The sequence below is a fragment of the Dipteris shenzhenensis genome, chromosome 19, assembly GCF_047967505.1.
Source record: "Dipteris shenzhenensis isolate YYH24624 ecotype China chromosome 19, Dip_SZ_1.0, whole genome shotgun sequence".
Classification (NCBI taxonomy): Eukaryota; Viridiplantae; Streptophyta; class Polypodiopsida; order Gleicheniales; family Dipteridaceae; genus Dipteris; species Dipteris shenzhenensis.
In genome coordinates, this window is record NC_141614.1 from 33,334,233 (window position 1) to 33,354,491 (window position 20,259).

The window sequence follows — 20,259 nt, forward strand, 5'->3', positions numbered from 1 at the left end:
TGCATGCAACAATAGATAGACATGAGCATTTTCATTTATCCAAAATTGACAGATTTTAGGTTAAGGGTGGTTGGTGGATGAGGACATTGTTCAAGGATGAGACCATCATGAACACTTCTGTTTCTAGTCACTTTCATAGTGTGCGGTTGTTCGGTTGTTTGTCTTGCTTGAGATGGTTAATCACAAAGTCCTCCATTAAACTTAATGCTAGCCTACCAAAGAATGACATTCTGTGTGGAATAAACAAAACATGGAAAGATGCGCAGAGTGATCTCTCATTGTGAGAGAATTGTAACATGTACTACAACCCAGGTGGCCTGTTAGATGAATGTTATAAACACTTAGAGTTACTCAAGGAGATTCATGTGATATGATCAAAGAAGGCATGTTATTAAGGTGAGATGGCAAATGAGGCAAATTCTAGTTGGGGTAAAATTGGTTCCAAAGAAGCCAAATAGGCTTAAGATGAGGGATTGGTATTTACGAGGTGTTACATAAATCTATGGCCTCAAATCAAGAGTCGATTATGGTAGGATTGACTTGGATACATGGACTGAATTATATGAGATTACATTCTCAAGGTATTATATGACATTTGGTTTGGAGAAGTCTTTGGGAATGGTGAGAACTTCATTTGTCACTGCATCCTCCATAGCTATGTGGAAGGAGATTTTTGCTGAGTTCAACTAGGTAGGTGTATCCGTTTGGTTACAGCCCAGTTATTGAGGTGATTAGGTGGATTTGAAAGAACATCAATGTTGTAGAGCAGAAAATAATTTAGGGTAATGTTTTGCCCTTTTATAACTTTAGTTTAACTTATTGTACCAAAGGCTGGTAAACAAGCTAATTAATTAGAGAAGCAAATTCTTACCTAGAAGCCTGTAACTACTGATTTACTTTTTTGACACTCACATATGATTATTTTTAGTCTATATATGTGTGTATACATGTATGTATGTATGTATGTAGATACAATGTTTATGCTTAAGGAAATCCATGATACTCTCTCTCTCTCTCTCTCTCTCTCTTTTGGCACTCACATATGATTATTTTTCGTCTATATATGTGTGTAGATACAATGTTTATGCTTAAGGAAATCCATGATACTCTCTCTCTCTCTCTCTCTCTCTCTCTCTCTCTCTTTGACTCAATCATTTCCAATTCTTTTGGGATCAACTTGGGTAGGAGGGCACTCATGCATGTACACATCTATAAATGGATAGTGAAGCTCTTGATAATTTACAGAAATGACAAAGTGTCCACTGCAACACCAGATGCGTTCGCATTTATTGCTCATTGTTTGCTTGTTACAGTCCAATACACACTGCAGTGTTGACAATTTCTTACCCTTCCAGTTTGACAGCTGTATATCCTGTCTCGATGGATAATTTAACAGCATTGAGCAACTGCTGTGTTTTCTTGGCAATCATGAAATATGGAGAATCTATGGTTTTAGTGCCGTCCTTGATTCCCTTCACAAGGAAGGAAAAGTTTTGAATCATTAGGCATTCTTGAGGTAGGCTTGTGTGGGCTTGATGAGTAATAATGTTAACATTCCAGCTCGTGTCTAAAGGTCCAAACTGTGCATTCGTACGAATCTTGAACTGTGCTACATCTTCTTCAAAGGGTACGACAAAGTCGTCCACCTCAAGGGTACCTTTAGTCCCCTGTAATACTAATGACATTGCCATACTTTCCAAGAATGAGCAATGGAAAGTCGCTGTTCGTCCACCGTTCCACAAGAGACAAGCACCACAGGCCATTATTACTCCTCCTCCATTAAACCTTGCCCCAGGAAGGGCAGTGACACTCACTGGAAGCTCATAAGCAGTTGCCCAGAGAAAAGCTCGAGCACAATACCAACCCAGATCACCAAGTGCTCCAAGTGCATCGAGCTCAGGTTGCACACGTATGTCCTCCGTGAAAAATGATGGAGGCATTGAAATACTAAAGGTGGAATGAATCTGGAACCATAGAAGCAGGAAAGCATTATAGACTTATAACAGTACCATTTCTACCAATCACACCCCCCCCCCCGGCGCGCCGCCCACACACCCCTTCCTAGACCACCCCAGAAACACATACGCCAGTGCAAATCGTTCTCCATGAATCATTCTGTTTAGGTATGTTATGTCAGACAATCCGCTTGACCTACAAGCAATTTCTGCTAAGGTCTGGAAGTACCCAGCTAGCCTAACTTCGGAGAAAGAAAGCCCCAGGTTGATATGAACAGTGATTAACATCAATATTTTGCTGGTATGGGTAGCCATTTATGTTGTATGAGAAGCCATCATAAAGATATGAGCAGCTAAACATGAGCATCCATTAACAGTAAGTGCTAGGCAAAAGGTATGGGCATCCATTTATGTTGTATGAGAAGCCATCATAAAGGTATGAGCAGTCAAACATTAGCATCCATTAACAGTAAGTGCTAGGCAAATTTAATGCGCGTGGCAAATCAGCCACCAAAATCAACATTGACGATGTCCACCTACAGGGACCTTATCTTCTATATGCATTGCAGTTTAGACAAAAAAACACATGAAATATTGAGGAAAAAGAGATTAACTCTTCTTGTGTGGATATTTTGTACTACTGTATGGACAGTTGTCTTGTTTATTGCAGTCCAGCAAGTCAAGGACTTGGATAATTCCAAACAATCCCAAAGAAAGCAAGGATGATGTAGCTATAGCAGATATGGGCTGAGATGTGGACACTTGAGAACTAGATCACCTGTCTGTTAATAAGCACTCAAGAAAAAGAAAGAAGGCAATCAACTATTATAAATGAAAAATATGTGTGGATTGTTAAGTCTTGGGTTCCATGCATGTTACACCTCAGATTCATCTCAAGTTCATACAGCCCAGAGCCTTGATTTTCTCGTTGCAATCGATGAACATGCATCTCAGAGCTTCATCATCAAGATTCTGCCGATGTAATTTCGGCACATTGTGTTGGAAATGGAAGCGAGAGAAGGCAAGAGAAAGAAAGAAAGAAAGAAATTTTATTAAAGTCTTTGGAAAACCGATGGGTCTATGAGACTGAAAATCCTGGTACAAACAAGCTATGAGGGTGGAGCTGTTGGAAAGGTCACCTCCCCATCTGTAAGCCCCCCATATGAGGAGAGCATGGGGGGGGTGAACCTAGGGTTTGAGAGACTGACACACGAGCAGCAGCATGGCGGCCATGTGGGCAAGAATCAAAGAGATGGAAGGTACCCGGAGCTAGGATGGATCTGCAGCAGCAAAAGGCGAAGCAGTAGCCAGCACAAGGGACCCAGAATAAGAGGTGATCACATGGCGCTGACATCTGCAGGGTGTACAGCTCTGTACGGCACTGAAGAAGGGCCTGGCAGAGGTGCAATTATGGCAGGATGTGCAGGTGCAGATGTGGAGCAGGTTTTGGGCCTGTTTGGAGGCCCTGGTTTAGGGCTCGAGAGTGGGCACCCAGGTGGGCAGGAGCAGCAGCAAGGAGGGCTGCAAGGGACTGACCCTGGGAGGGCATATTTATAGCCCATATGGGACAGCCAGGCAGGCCTGCATACAAGCGAATGCACAGAATGCATATCGACCCTGCAACTATTAAAGAGGATGTTTACAGTAGCCTGGGGTTTGGTTCTATGTACATGAAAGAGTCAAAAAGATACAAGACAAGACAACAAACTAATAGGCCTAATAGGTTAAGTGAGAAGGCAAATCAAACTCAAACTAACCCTAGACTAGCCCTTTGAATAGAGCTAACTGCCACAAACCTCAGGGTGAAAATAGAAGTAAAATCATAGTGTATCAATCCCCCAAAATAAATTTTAAGTCAAGCAAATAAAGAATTATTAAAATAACCTTCCTCCACAATTTCAGCATGACACGCTGAGCCGGCATCCTGAGGTTGCAGCCATGACATGTGGCATGACACATGGCAGCCCATGAAGGGGCATAGGGCACATGGCAGCCTGTGGGGACATGTGGGGGACCATGCTTGAACTGTGGCACCACTCGTCACTACAAAAACTCCAGCCCCCATGCAGCATGCAACCCACCAAATTCCAAGGGGGGCCAGCACAGCATGCCAAAATGGGAGCTGGCCCCTACCCACATCTATAAAGAAATACTCTGCCCCCCTTCATTTGCATACATTTTTCTCACCCCTTTGCTGGTGCATACTCTCCTCCAGCCTCCTATAACAGTGCTTCTCCATGCAGCTCTGCCAAGCAACAGCTCTACTCCACACAGCTGAGCAACAGCCATCCTCCGCGCAGCTCTGCAGCAGAGCTTCTCTATAGCCCATTCTCCACGCAGCTCTGCAGAGTCCTCCTTGGAGCAGGCCTTTCCCCATGCAGTCCTACAGCAGCTCCTCCTTGAAGAATCCCTTTTTCCCATGCAGTCCTGCAGCAGCAGCTCTTTCTCCATGAAGTTCTGCAGCAGCACTTCCACAACAGCAGCAACTTCTCTTCTTGCAGCAGCATCTCCTTCTACATCAGCTCCTCCTGCTACAGCCCTTTCTTTGCAGAAACTCCTCCTACAGTAGCCCTTCTCCTACAGCTGCTCTCCTGCACTAGCCCTCCTTCAAGCTGTTTTCTCACACAGTCCTGCAGCAGAACACTCCCTATGCAATCCTACTCTCTCCCATCATATACCCAAATTTGAGGCAAATCTGTAGCAGATTTACATTGTTTCCTGAATCATACATAGCTGATGTTGCATAAGAGAGCTAGATATGCTAAATCAGAACCTTGTTTTCAAAGCATTGGCTAAGTGTTCCTTCTGTGGAAACACTGGTAATTGTGCAGGCATCTTCCCTCACGATTGGAGAGCCCTGGGAGCCTTGAGCAACCTCACTATGCTACGTTGTGAGACATTGTTTATGTATATAGGCTTACTGCTCACCTTGAACTTCAATTTCAAGTCTTGAACATAGCTCCGGCTACAGTCTAAGTCCTTTCTAGTTTGATCTCAAGTTTGGAAGGTGTTGATAAGATTCACTTCAACAATTTGGTCTTGTATCTCATTCTAATAAAGAGCCTGGATAAAGGGGTGGGGCCCATCTTGGCCCCTATCATGTGTTAATCTTTTCTCAAGCAATATTGTGTATTTCAGCTTCTATCTTTTCAGACCTGTCATCCTGCTTCAACATGTATCCACTTGCTTGGTACTATTTCTTTTTGTTTTTCAATAGTATGCTTATTAAGAAATGAAATGTTTTCCTACTGTTCAGTTACGGACCAATGGGGACTAGGTCTAGCATTTGAGGGTGGACCCCCTTGCTTGGGGTTATGGGCATTAGTGACCCACAAGAGTGATGGCCTCTCTTTGAGAGGGACATCTAGAAACCACACCCCACCTGAGTACCCAAACATGGGACCAATCAAATGCACAGATTGCATACCGACCTAGGAACCATTCAAGAGAATGTTCCTTGAGCTTTGGGTGTGGGCCTGGCAGCATGCCAAGAGTAATGGAGATACAAGATAAGACGACAAACAAATGAGCTCAGTATGGCTCAGTTATGACCTTAGAGTACGTCAATAGATAGTCTAAGCTGTTAGGAACCCGTGGGTGCGATCAGAATTAAATTCTGACAACTTTGAAATTTTAGGGTTTTTGGAAGTGACGCGGCAGCTGACACGTGGCAGACTGCCACATGGAATCTGAGCTGGCAGGTCAGTCCACCTGTCCCACACATGTGGCAGCATGCATGGCAAGTGGCAGGGCATGCAGGCCAAGTGTTTGGCCCCAAATCTGGTAGATTTGGGGCAGGTTGTGGGCTGTCCTCTTTGGGACTGCAGCCCACCAAAAATCTGGGACAAGTGTCCACCTTCCACTCTAGGCCTAGGGGGGGGGCTGAGCCTATAAAAGAAGGCCTCTCCCCTTCATTCCACACATGAAAATTTCGTCACTTTTCTTCTCCCTCCTTTTGGATGATGCAGCAGAACCTCTCCAGCTCCTTGGGTGCAGCCAGCTTCTCCCCAGGCCATTCTCTCACCTTAGCAGCACTTTCTCTCTCTACAACAGCACATTCTCTCTCTACAATTCCAGCCCCTCCTCTCCAGAAATCTGCCCCCTCTCAGCTCTTCTGGAACAGCAGCAGCAACCTCTCTCCTTCACCTAGCCTGGAGCAGCCACAGCCCCTTTCTCTCTCCTGCTGCAGTCTTTCTCTCTCTACTACAGAATTCTCTCTCTACTGTTCCAACCCATTTCCCTTGCAGAAATCTGCCTTTCTGTGCACCTCTGGAACAGCAGCAGCTCCTCTCTTACATCTCCTCCCTTGGGATCAGCATTGGCACTCTCTCTCTCTACAGCTATCACTCCATAAAAGCTTTCTCTCTCTAGCCTACAGGCTGTTTTTCTAAGCTGTTCTCATTCCAGCCCCATTTCCACACTCCCCTCACCCAAGGTAGCTTCAGAGGCATCAAGGACTTCATCTACAAAAGGGTCAAGTCACGAAGGGAGCCTGTATTGTCAAGTTTATCTCATTTACAGCACTATTTCATGTTGTTTCTACTATCTTTCTAGAAACTAGTGCTTGTCTCTAATGTTGGATGTAAGTGGTGATTGTTGCAGGCTTCTTCCTTGTGGATTGGGCAAGCCAAGAGTTGAAACCTGAGCTTGGAGTCCTCTTTTTTTGTTGTCTACCTTGTACATATGCTCTTGAGTCTTGTATCTAGGTCCTAGGTTTTCACTGAGTTCATCAGTTTGGAAGGTGCATTGCACCTTGGTCTTGTATCTCCATTTTTTCAAGAATAAAGTGAGCCTGGATAAGGGCGGGGCCCGTCTTGGCCCCTCAATCATGTTGCATTTTCCAATGATGTCACTTTGTGTTTAAGCTGTATAAGTCTTAATTCCAGCTTAATTGCAAACTCTTAAGTTCAAGTATATGTGTTTAGCAACTCGCAATCATCTCATTCAATTGCCTCTGCAAAATCCGTTGTCTGAATTGATAGAAAGCACCGAGTAGTTTACAAGACCCAAGCAATATTCCACAATGTTATGAAAAGCAATCTTTCCCCTACCCCTTTAAGAGAGCACTAAGAGGTTTCAACCTTCCTCTTGGCGACCACAATTTGGCCTTCCACTTCCACATGGATCTAATTACAACTATTGATATCCCGATTCCCAATATAGTCTCATAAAACATACAAGGACAGCTCAAATCTCCATTCTCACATGATAGAAGCTATTGTGTTTGGAAAGAGGCTGATAAAATACCACATTGGCCTCTGCTAAACTTGGGGAAAGGGGTATTCATTGAGGATGTCATTTAACATTGTTTTCTTTCTCTTTTGTTTATTTGACGATTTTAGTAAGCACTGGGTTTGCCCAAGAGACTCCGCGGGTCTTTAGAAACCCAGTATAGCTGCTTATGCTTGGGCACTGATGACGACATAAGTGTTGCTTTGCTTGCTAAGTATGTCTTCCTTTTGTTTTTCATAAAAGTTTTTTTTTACCTCCTCTTTTATTTTCTGTGTAGATTTTTGGTCTTTAGAACAACAAAAAATCTAAATTTGTATGATTGGACATATTCTAGTCTTACAAAGGTATCATTTAACATTGCAAAACAGGGGTTATACCCAAAAAAAACACCATATGAGAAATTACACTAACTATTTGAATAGACAATAGGTCAGACATTGAAAAGTAATTACTGCAGAACACTATTCAATTAAGCCTTCAAGGTTGCTGCAGTTGTGCAGACAATTGTAATCTCAACTGAAAATACAAATGCACATAATCAAAGGTGTCAATGAAATGCCACATGTTACAGTGTCACATGCACCCTTGCACTTGGGTGCAAGGTGACACACTGGCTACATCGACAAGTGTATTATAATTCCCAGATAGGAGATTTTGTCGTATGCTGTGACCCCTTTGTGAGCCCTTGTCCAGGGACAGTCAGGCACAAGCTACGTAGGTCAGTCTCTCAGCCGTAGGTCAAGTCAGTAGTCAGTTCTTGTTCACTAGTACCCACTGGAGAATAGTAGGTTAAGTGTTTCCATCTTATAGTTTAGGTCTTAGCCTAGGTTAGGAGTCCCTTTAGGGTCCCCAAAGGCTGGACAGGTAAGCAGGGAAGGCAGCCTGCAAAGGCTGCCCAAAAACTCCCCTGGCAAATGAGCCAGGGAGGGCTTTTTATAGGCTGGTTGTAGGCCAGCCAGTCTGTAAAACAGACTGAGTCTGTCTATTTACAGACTGGGTTGGCTCAGTCCAGCACTATAAAAGGGCCCCTTGGCTGCCTTGTTTTCTCATTCAGTTTGCTCCTGCCTTCAGTCCTCCTACAGCTCCACTTCAGCCTCCTGTGCAGCCCCTGAGATCCTCAGATCTGGCCTGCTCTAGCCTCAGTCCCTTGGCCATCAGTTCAGCCTGATCTGAAGGTGACCATGCAGCACAACAGTTGGAGGTTTGGACCAGCAAACGGAGAGAGGTTTGGACACTGTTTCCTCAGCTTTCTCAGCTCTCTTTTACAGTTTACACAGCTCACTCTCAGCTCTATATTTCCGTCATCTCTCAGTTCTCCAAGTATAAAGCAAATTCTCCCCTTATTGGGGGAGGGGGCCCTCAGTGGGTACAGGGACCCAATCCGTTGTCGACTCTACTCTCTCTCTACCCTCATCTCCTTCATCTCTCTATGGTAAACAACGCTCATTCCTCGCTAAAGGTTTAAAGAAGGTCTTGCTGTGAATTACACGATCAGATAACCGTTGCATGTTACATTGGTATCAAAGCTTCCGTCTGTATCCAGCTTGACTACCGCGAGTGTATGGTTGTGCTGAGATCCGGAAAGGACACACAATCAAGCACCATGGAAGGGTCAGGAAAAGATTTCAACCGTGAAGACTTTGAAGAGGAGAAAGACTACCAACAAGATATGCTTCCGCCAAATGTTGAAGAAGTGATGGCGAACCTTCTAGGGCATAATCGGGTCCTGTTGCAGCAACTCGAAGAACATTCATCTCAGCTAGAAGAAAGCAGAAGACAGCTAGACCAGACAAAACAGCGTCTGGAGGAAAAAGAAGCAGAAAAGCCGTTGGAAGAAAAAAGAACCACATATTTTGAAAAACTGCTCTTGTTGATGCGTGAGGAACGCAAAAATGAGGAGGCACTGCGACGCGCAGAGCTCGTCCAGGCAGAGAGGCAACAAAAGCTAGACCGAGAGGCGATGCTTCTCCAACCGCTATGCAGGCAAGTTTGAGCGCAGCGGCCGTCTCCGCCACACCTTCGCCATCGACAAAGGTAACACCACTCACTCAGTCCACTCCAAATTTTGTTGAGTATGATGGTAAGTGTGATCATTTAGCAATTTTGCAATTTATTCATCAGTTTGTAGCTCATTTTCCGTTAGCGCGGATTCAAGATGAGCAAGATAAAGTCCACCTTGCAGCCCCTCATCTTACAGGTGAGGCGGTGACTTGGTGGCAGCATTGGGCTAGTAAGCATACTGACCCAAAAACGTTTAAGACAAATTTCGTTTGGGCGACATTTGTGGCCGACCTCAAAGCCCGTTTTCTCCCACCCCAATATATGCTTAACCTTGAGGATGAGTTCGCTCGTCTCTCCCAGAATGGTTTGCCTGTGTTGACATATAGTAATAAGGTCATCACACTGGCGCAACAGTTGGGCGTGACGGAGAGCGCCAAGATGAAGCAATTCATTCAAAGTTTGGACACGAACATACGTTTTACCATTCGGAACTTCAACCCGCCGGATTACGAGCGGGCGCTGACTCTCGCACAGAATCAGGAGGAGATGCTGAACTGGGGAAAGCCCAAGCAGGTCCAGAAAGATTCCAAAGCCCCGCAGCAGTCAAACAACACAGCGGGTAAGGATCAAAAGAAGGACAACTAGTTCCAAAAGAAAGACGGCCAGGCATCTGGTCAAAAGAGGGAATCCAAGCCAAAGATGACTTCGGATGAGAAGGCTAAAGCGGATATTACAGGAGGCTTTCTACAGCCCGACGAGCAGAAGCGATACCACCAAGAACATCGCTGCTTTCATTGCCACCACATTGCTGGGCATGGCAAGAAGGATTGTCCGAAGTGGCTTGCCGAAAAGGCTGCGAAAGCACCTACTTTGTCCGTCGCTAATGTATTGGCTCTTCCAGCTCCGCCTCCATCCTCAGCTACGAATGCCGTCTTTCCTACTTTGAACGCCGTTCCCACGGTGGTCTTTCAAGGTAAGAAGGAGGGCGACTTCTCAGATCAAAAGAAGGCGCTCATTCGAGCGTATGGCACAGCTAACGGGCATCAGTTTATTGTCCTGTTCGATATGGGGAGTTCAGAAGATGCCATCTCCCTCAGCTTGCCAAGACAGTGGGGTGCACCTTGGTGCCTCACGAGCTTGCAGTGGACGGGTTCACGCCCGGCTTGCGCACACCTATTATTCAAAAGATCAACGATGTCTCAATGAAGTTACGCATACCAGACAGTTGGACTATGCACAACGTGTTCCATGTAGCTTGGTTGAAGCCATATTTTGAGCCTCCTCTTTCAGAGATTTTCGACGAGCAACAACCTGAAGTTCTTGATGAAGCCGAAGTTTTGCAGCCAGAACAGATCCTTCTTCATGAATTCAAGCATGGGTCAGGACGCAGGATCCGGGAGTTTTACACCAAGTTCCGGGATCGAGGTACCCATGAAGCAGTGTGGTTGGACGAAGATTTTTTCCAAGAGTTCCCCAGATATTGGCGGACTACTTGGAAGCAATGAACCTACCGCCAAGTTAAGGAGGAGGGAATGTCACATGCACCCCTGCACTTGGGTGCAAGGTGACACACTGGCTACATCGACAAGTGTATTATAATTCCCAGATAGGAGATTTTGTCATATGCTGTGACCCCTCTGTGAGCCCTTGTCTATGGACAGTCAGGCACATACGTAGGTCAGTCTCTCAGCCTTAGGTCAAGTCAGTAGTCAGTTCTTGTTCACTAGTACCCACTGGAGAATAGTAGGTTAAGTGTTTCCATCTTATAGTTTATGTCTTAGCCTAGGTTAGGAGTCCCTTTAGAGTCCCCAAAGGCTGGACAGGTAAGCAGGGAAGGCAGCCTGCAAAGGCTGCCCAAAAACTCCCCTGGCAAATGAGCCAGGGAGGGCTTTTTATAGGCTGGTTGTAGGCCAGCCAGTCTGTAAAAGACTGAGTCTGTAATACAGACTGAGTCTGTAAAACAGACTGAGTCAGTCTATTTACAGACTGGGTTGGCTCAGACCAGCGCTATAAAAGGGCCCCTTGGCTGCCCTGTTTACTCATTCAGTTTGCTCCTGCCTTCAGTCCTCCTACAGCTCCACTTCAGCCTCCTGTGCAGCCCCTGAGATCCTCAGATCTGGCCCTGCTCTAGCCTCAGTCCCTTGGTCATCAGTTCAGCCTGATCTGAAGGTGACCACGCAGCACAACAGTCGGAGGTTTGGACCAGCAAACGGAGAGAGGTTTGGACACTGTTTCCTCAGCTTCCTCAGCTCTCTTTTACAGTTTACACAGCTCACTCTCAGCTCTATATTTCCGTCATCTCTCAGTTCTCCAAGTATAAAGCAAATTCTCCCCTGATTGGGGGAGGGGGCCCTCAGTGGGTACAGGGACCCAATCGGTTTTCGACTCTACTCTCTCTCTACCCTCATCTCCTTCATCTCTCTATGGTAAACAACGCTCATTCCTCGCTAAAGGTTTAAAGAAGGTCTTGCTGTGAATTACACGATCAGATTACATACAGTGCACATAAACAAATATATGCCTCATGCATACATAGGTTGCCCAAAAGACAAAAGGGTGTGCTTGCAATATAAATTCGAATTCAATTAACATCAGCAAGATAACTGTTTCAATGCATAATCCTGCGATACCAATTTTGGAAAAACTTACCGCTACAAGTTCACCAAACAAATCATGATTGTTCAAAATTTCCTTCATTCTGGCAGCTCGGGGATGATGTATCCACATTGTACCATCCATCAATTGTACACCATGCTTTTTGCAAGCCAAAATCATTTCCTCAAGATCCTCTGTTGTTATTGCAGGAGGCTTCTCTAGTAGCACATGTTTCTTTCTTTCTGCAGCTTTTAGCACCCACTCTAGATGAAGAGCTGTAGGAAGAGGAATGTAAACTGCATCGACAGCTTCATCGTCCAGCACACTCTGGTAACTTCCATAAACCTTTGCTTCAGGAGGGAAACCATTGGCCCTGGCAAAACCTTGTGCCTTTTCTAAAGATCGACTTCCAATAGCAGACAAACAAACACCTGGTGTCATTAGAATCGCCCTTGACAATTTCCTAGCAATACTAGCACATCCGAGGATGCCAAACCTAACATCATCACCCATGACTTCCGTCTTCCCTTAACCCTCTTCTGGGGAGTCAATGAGCTGGAATGACCTGAGACAGACAAATCATGCAACAAGTAAACTTTCAAATGTCAAACCCGTACTATTCCTATTCATTTGCTCTGTCAAAAGAAATAAGACATTACATAATAGCAGTAACAAGCCTAAACTGTATAAAGGTACAAAGCCAATGAAGGTTGTAGTCTTTAACACAATCTACGTAAATAAAGCGCACACATTCCTTATAGTATATACTCATTGCATTAAGTTTCTGTTTCAGGTTCTTAACTCACTGTGATTCCATATAGAAGTTTTGCCACATGCAAAACATTCCAATTCCAACCTCCAGGTCTCCTTATCCTTTATACAGGCTATGTATTGTTCCTACTTCTGAAGCCTCTAAAACCTTCATGTTGCAGAACGTATCATCTATTTACACAGTCTGGTGAAGCTTCAGTGTAAAAAGGAGCATCATCTTCATCACATAGACTATGTAGTTGGAACATATCGAAGTGTCATCTTCATCAATAGCACTGTGAAAAGAGTAGTTGTATGCGTCTTCCCTTGATGATAGTCATGGCTGGATGTACAGAGACAATATTTATTTCAAAACTTGGTTACTTGTTTAGTCTTCATCAACATGGTTTCTGTTTTAGGTTCTTGAACAGTCGTGCTATGCCCAAAGATTCAACGAGAGAGCCAAAAAAGTGACTACCACACGAGAATTACCTATTTGAGATGATGCTCTTTGGCAAACCATGGAGTACAAAAATGTGGATATGAATAGCCATGCAACGCCCGCAGCTCAAGTGCTCTTATTGAAGTGTGCCATTTCAAACACCAATGGACAATTAGCATAATCTGAGCATTTACTCACCGCCCTCAGAGCAGTATTTTTGGGTTTCCAGGGTCCATGCTACTCTCGGAAGTTGGAGCTCACTCCCCAGGTGTGCAAAAGTAAAGATAATAGAACACGCTCAGATCTGGAATAATACTTAGCAAGTTATACAAACCAAAATGTACAACATGCTTCACAACTTGTGGAATGTTCAAGTACAAAACATGCTAGCCAACTACAGAACTTACCTGCAAACCTAGATGGCTGCACAAATTATGCAAGGCAACTAGATAAAGGCTCGTATGCTGTCATCCGTGTGCCTATTTGAGACTTCTATAGATGGATGAGGAAAGTGAGTCAATGATGCTCTGCTATACAAAATTCTTAGGGGACCTCTATCCCCACACACACACACAAGAGGGACTACCTTTTGAGTTGGCCAACCAAATTTTGAAGGGGATGACCCTTGCTAGGCCGGCCCCATATATGCTGACCTAGTCCCTGCATTAGGGGGCCCTTGTAGCAATGAGTTGGGTCTCTAGTGTTGGAATTCTAGGGTCAATGCCCCACCTGTGAGCCCCCAAATGAGGAGTGCAATGGGACTTAACACCTATAGGATGTTGCGTGTAGACTGCGCCACGGGGGCACATGTAGGGGGAGTGAGAGGTTGCCACATGGACAGCAAGGGTACGTCCTCCTGGGACAGCCACATGGGCCACAACCCACCACAGCCGGCTGTCCTACAGTCCTGCATTAGGGCTGTGAATATGCCCATCATTAGGGTTGGCTGTGGGGCTGAAAGGTGCCCAGCCATGGGCCCATCAAGAGGGCAGAGGAGCTGGTGTGGAGCCAGCATGGAGCATCTACTTGGCAGGGCCCTTACAGGTCCTGGAATGAATTGACAGGTTGGCAACAGCCTGGAACTAGTTGGCTACACATGGGCAGAGGAGCCAGCAAAGGCGCCTATATGCAGGGCCTGTTTATAGGCAATAGAGGCTGCCTTGGTCAGCCATGAGCAGACTTACAGACTGCAGTTGGCAGTCTGTGGAAGGGATGTGCAGGTGGGCGGCCCTTGTCTGGTCGGTCAGTAGACTAACTCTCCATTTTGTACTGTCTCTTTTTTGGGATTCATCCACCCAGACAGGAGTTTGATTTGTTTTTCACTTGGGTTCGTTACTGCGCACCATGGTCTCTATGGAAGGATAGAAATCAGAGAGTCTTTGATGTTCCTACATTTTCCACTTTCTCTTTCTTTAGGCACTCTTTGCAGCAATCTCTCTTTGATTGTCTGCAGCTCATTATATAGAACATGATGTATACTTGTCATATAGTGAGATTTTCTGTTGATGTAATTTGGCAAATCTCGTTTTTTGGGATAGCCAAACTATAATATAAAGTAAAGAAATTTCACCAAAAATTTGTGTGTGTGTGTGTGTGTGTGTGTGTGTGTGCGCGCGCGCTTCGTTTTGTGCAGGCTGAAGCTTTATGGCTGCTTCTCCGAGGGTTAGTGCCTGGATATACTTTTCATCATAATGCACTTACTACATACTGGGCAAGGCTTGACAGATGGTATTTGTTTTACCCACAACAATATGCAGATTTTAGCCCTCATCTCCTCGTAGATTTCTCATTGGGCTTGTCAGATCATGCCCCATTATGGATGAATCTGCACCTTGGTATGCCACTGGATGATTTGCCACCCCTTTCCAGTAGATTATTGCATGTTAATCAGGCTTATTTCTGACATCACTATTTCCAGCAAATGATCCATCCCTTGCCTTTGCATGCCCAGGAAGACATGGATTATGCTTGGGAGAGCTTTGTCTCTCGTATACAGAATGTCATTAGGGAGTATGGAAACTGGCATATGACTAAATGGAGGAATGAGGTTAAATGGGCAAAAAGGACAACACAACAATTGACTGAATTTTCACATTTAAGGCCTCTCTATGAATCAGAAAATGATTCCCTTTCACATGCTCGGATTAAATTGACTGCTAATGATCCGAGGAAATTGCACAAATGGCAGATTAGAGCAAGAATGAAGCCCCTCATGGATAAGGGCTGCTCATCAAAAGCCTTTTTCCAGGGCCTGCATGCTACTCGAAAGAAAAACTCATGTCTAAAGGATAAGGAAGCTAGATGGCTCTTGGACGCACTCTTTCTCTGATCTCCAAGATGAATGCCAAAATTATTTCCAGAAATTGTTCTCTGCTCCTACTTCCCCATCAAATCAAATGACTGATGCGAGGACTGAATTCCTCCAATATGTTTCTAAAATAGTGGAAATGGATGATGCTCTTACCTTGGAGAGACCTTTTACGATATAGAACTTGATAATGCCTTGTTCCACCTCGGCAAATACAAGTCCCCTGGCTGGGATGGCCTTACGATGGAATTTATATTTCTTTTTGGGATGATTTGAAAGATGTCCTCTTGCAAATGATCAATATTGCCTGGCAAGAAAATCAGTTACTGCACTCTTGGAAGCATGGCATAGTCAAACTTGTGCCCAAAAAACATTTGTGTGACCATATGTCAGATTGGAGGCCTATTACTTTGATGCCTGTAGTTTACAAACTCATTGCCAAAATGATTGTGTATAGGCTTCACAGGATACTGAATGCGGGCCTTCATCCTCATCAATATGGGTTTGTGCCGCGAAGACAAATCCATGACAATATCTCCAATGCATTGACTGCAATTGAATATGCTAAGTACTCGCATCAAGATGTGCTCATATTGCAAGTAGATATTGCTAAGGCATTTGACACTGTTCAATGGGATTTTCTCTCTCAAATCATGACAAAGTTGGGCTTTGGTCCAAAGATAGCAAATGCAGTTTACTGGCTTTATTCTGGCTCTACTTCTCAGTGCATTCTTGGGGGTCATCTATCTCGGTCATGGACATTGGGTAGATCCTGGAATGGACCTGACAGGTTGGCAACATTCAGGAACTAGTCAGCTGCAGGAAGCAGAGGAGGCACCTGTATACAGGTCCATTTATAGGCAGCAGAGGCTACCTTAGTTGGCAGACTTACACACTACAGTGGGCAGTCGAAGGGGTGTGCAGATGGGCCAGTTGGCCCTGATCTGGTCAGTCGGTAGACTGACAGGGTTGGCCAGTCATTAGGGTCTGGTCGGCCAGACATGAGGCTCCCTAGCCCTATAAAAGGGCCCCCTTGGGAGGGCAATCCTCAGTTCAGTCTTGCAGAAGCCCTCAGCCGGTATCAGGTTTCATGGGGTACATACCTGCAGGCTGTAGGAGAGTACATGTGGGTGCAGGAGGGAAGCTCACCCTAGAGTTCAGCGAACAGAGTTGTACTGGTGCCAGATATTCGCTGCAGGTGTTGGTACACCTTTGGATCGGATTTTTATATCTATCTCATGCTTTAAAAAGATTAAATCCAAATTCTGGATGTATAACGGTAAAATATGATATATGAGCATTATATCGTCTGGTCAGCTGTAAGATCTACCTGATACTAGCAAGTCAAGTTATCATGAAAACTGGAAAGTGCTGTGTCTATATATTCGTAAGCATGGGTCAGGGCATCCGACTTTTTTGTCTTTGTGTTTGAATCTACCATTATCGCTGGAAATTTATTAACATTTCAAGAAAACCTGAGTGCAGACACGAATGCATGCGATAGGAGTAGTGCGCACGTTGGAAGAGCAGTGCTCTATTTTGCACTAGTACTCGTAAAAATATATACGTACAGATATGCATTTTCGTATACTCTTGTAGCTATGAACGCACGTGGCGCCCCAGCCCGCGATCAGGGCTGCGTACAAAACTAGAACACATCATCCTAAGGATGGTCCTTATTACGAAGACGGAGCGAACAAAATGACCACAACCCAATGTCTGGCTCCTGATTAACAGGAAGAAGATGCATGTCGAAAGCCCTAGGAATAATAAGTGAGAGCCCGAGGTGCTGGGTAGCCAGAAGAATGGAACTGATTGCTGGAGTGAGCTGAAAGATGAGGAGGTACCTGGGAATGCAGCTGGTCCGGAGCGTGAACACTCAAACAGGGGGCATCATAATTGGCACAATTCTAACGCTGGGACACGTGTCCTTGATCAAGGTCTTATGTTTAACCTTTAGAGCCGTATTGTTTCCGTAGAATGCCGTATTGTTTCCATTTCCATAGAATGCCAGGACGTAGCATTTGAGAGCCCCATTGGAGACGGCCCATGCTATTTTTCATGCTTCTGCAGGTTTCTAATTGGCTGAACGCTTGCTATAGACGTTTGCACTAGGTCCCATTAGGTTGAAATTCAGAAAGCTTGCAATCTAGCCCTGAGAAGGAAGGTGGGAACGTATGCAGACTAGAATCCCGCTACGCCATGCTACCTTGACACTACGCGGGCATGCGCTCTCACCTCCATAGCCTCTAGGCCCCATGTCAAGCACCAGCTAAAGCCACCGCGACCTTGAATGTAGTTCATTATGGGACTGACGAAAACTAGAACCACACCCAAAAAGGCACGCAGATGACGGAGCGGGCATCTCCGATCTTCAGGGAGTGCCCCTTGCTACCCCTTGGAAAGGAGCTTCTTTTCCGGTGGTGCCTCTCCACAGAATTCGGGGCAGGTTCAAAAATAGGCAACAATCTTCGCTTTCGTGGTTTATGCCGGTCCATGGGGACCGGCTCTTAGGTGGTTGTTTTGAGGTTGTTCAACCGTGAACAGTGTTGTGTGGGGACCAAGTGCCCTCCCCCTTTTTTGTTTCTTTGTGGTCATTTTCGCCCACCCTATGTTTGTATTATCGTGTAGAGCAAAGAGTGGTCTGACCAGTATATGTAATTAGTGCCGTATTGTGTATTTTTTTGTATTGAGTAGGTCCAGATGTGGTCAATAGTTGTTCCGTGCACTGTTGTTGATGTTGTTATCAGTTGATGCATTTTGTAGCTCTGCATTAGTTCTTTGATTCACAGTGTTGGGGATGCTTGTGATTTGTAGGTGATATTGAAGTTTAGACATTCAAACAGATCGACTTTGGATAAAGTAACAATATTGACAAAACATTGCAAAGTCTGAACACATGTTCATCTCAATTTCACAAGGCTGATATATTCAACTCACAAAGCATCCTCAATGCAACCATCTTGTGCTTGGAAGAAACACACACACAAGTGGATATAACCATGAACCCTACCGTTCTTCCATAGTATCGCGACATCAACAGGCCTGGGCCTAGCAACATATTTCAAAAGCGAGCTCACTCTCCTGCAACAAAATAGCTTATACGAAGCCACTTGCGAATGCCTACTTTCATTATTTGGAACAAGATCAAATGCAAAATTAGCAATTATTAACACATACAAATCACCGAGAACAAAAACACAGACACTAACACAAAGTATCGAAAAAATGTTGAACATGATACCACAACAAACAACAACATACATTGTGGGAGTAGTGAGCATGCATGCTCACTAATTATGACTTATGGTTTAAGAGGCTAAGAAATCCCAAGTGGAAGAGGCTCTAGGCGAGACCTCACTATCGCTCAATGCAGAGGAGGTGGTGCTAACAAGAGAAGCAGGCTTAGTCCTTCATGGCTTCTCGTGAAATTAGGAACAAGAGACTGTTGGATTCCAACACCCCACTCCATCGACCGTTTCAAGTACACCCTAAATTATTGGTTCTCTTTTTACATCTAAAGAATGTGATACTAAGTTAAAGTCTTCATTATGTAGAACAAATGATTATTGCAGGTACAAATGTAAAAGGGCTCGATATCCAAAAATCGACTCCCCTAATCACATCGAGTACAACCTGAATTCTTGGCATCTCTTTTTTGTTCCCATTTGGATGTTACTACTATGTCAATTTGTGAATTCAGGGGCTCCAAATGAACAGACTACTTAGAGACCTTCATGTGGGGCCTTATTGATCAGGTATCCCTAGGACGAGGAATAGTTGTCTAATTTGAAATACTCATTGTAGCATTCATTTGCTGCCAATGGTCCTAATGATACTAGAATCTTCATATGGAATACTTCCCCCAACAAAGATATGAACAAATGGACATGCACATCTTGAATCATGATGCTTTGGTCATCTTCGTCATAGGAGTGTATCTCCTTTGCAAGGGCCTCATCCCAGACCTCCACCCATAGGAGCTTGCCAGTAAACTTTAGTAGTTTGTTGCACTTTAGGATCCCCTTTATGACATCATTCCCAAAGTTGATGATAGGGTGAGGGGGCGCAACTCGTGAAGATGCCCTGTGCCTCTTCTAACAGAACGTTCGGGCTTTGCATTCCTCCATGATATACAAGATACTATATGATGCAACAGATAGTAATGGAGATGGGAGTGAGGGCAAGGAACCTAGAGAGGGAGACAAGAATAGCCCCAAAAGTGTAGAGAGCAAGAGGGTAGGAATCGAATGCAAGTGATAGAGGCGACGAAGAGGTAGAGTTGAGTGTAGATGATGAACAGCTAAAGATGGATGTCTTGTCACTTGAGTAGCTGTGGGTGAAAGCATCGATAGGTGGTTCAAAAACTAGTGTCTTTGACATTACTTTATCAAGTGCTAACAGGTAGTGGCTAAAGGTAAGAATGTGCTAGTAAGAAAGAATGAGTAAAGGTAGTAAGATGCAAGTAAAAAGAATGGTAGTAGTTTGTTAATGGAAAGAATGGTAGTAGTTTGTTAGAATATGGCTTTATGGTGGTGAACCACTATTTCCATTTCTTTGATCTACATTGTGTCATGGGTCTCTTTGTGTGTGTGCATGTGTGTATGTGCATGCACGCGTGCACGTGTGTGTGCTCGTACTGCACATTGTGGTGCATGAACCAAGTTTTCCCCCCTCTCCATTTGTTATGTTTGATGCCTCCACGCCTCCTTCAGCTTCCCTGGAAACTTCCACTCTTGCTGCACCTTCTTGTCTTCACCTCAAGTTATCATTCTTCCTTCCATCAAGCATCACATTGTTATCTTTAAGGATTCTTCTATTTTTTCCATCCTTTGTCATCAATCTCTCCATTTTTCCCACCCTCTCTAATGAGTATTTTGAAGACAAAGAGCAGTTGGAGGATTCTAAAAGCAAAGAGAAATACACAAGAAATAGAGTCTCCCAAACTTTAGAGAAGGCATCAACCTCATCCTTCA

General features: G+C 44.6%; 1 protein-coding gene across 1 annotated transcript; it reads right to left on the minus strand.

Moving 5' to 3' along the window:
- Positions 1-1,223: 1,223 nt before the first annotated feature.
- LOC147890368 (putative oxidoreductase At4g09670) lies at positions 1,224-17,220 on the minus strand. Its single transcript, XM_087390807.1, has 3 exons — positions 17,131-17,220; positions 11,838-12,348; positions 1,224-1,964 (listed from the first exon to the last, which is right to left on the minus strand). The coding sequence occupies exons 2-3, from the start codon at positions 12,294-12,296 to the stop codon at positions 1,344-1,346; spliced, it is 1,080 nt and encodes a 359-aa protein (XP_087246933.1). The 5' UTR covers positions 12,297-12,348; positions 17,131-17,220; the 3' UTR covers positions 1,224-1,343.
- Positions 17,221-20,259: the final 3,039 nt, after the last annotated feature.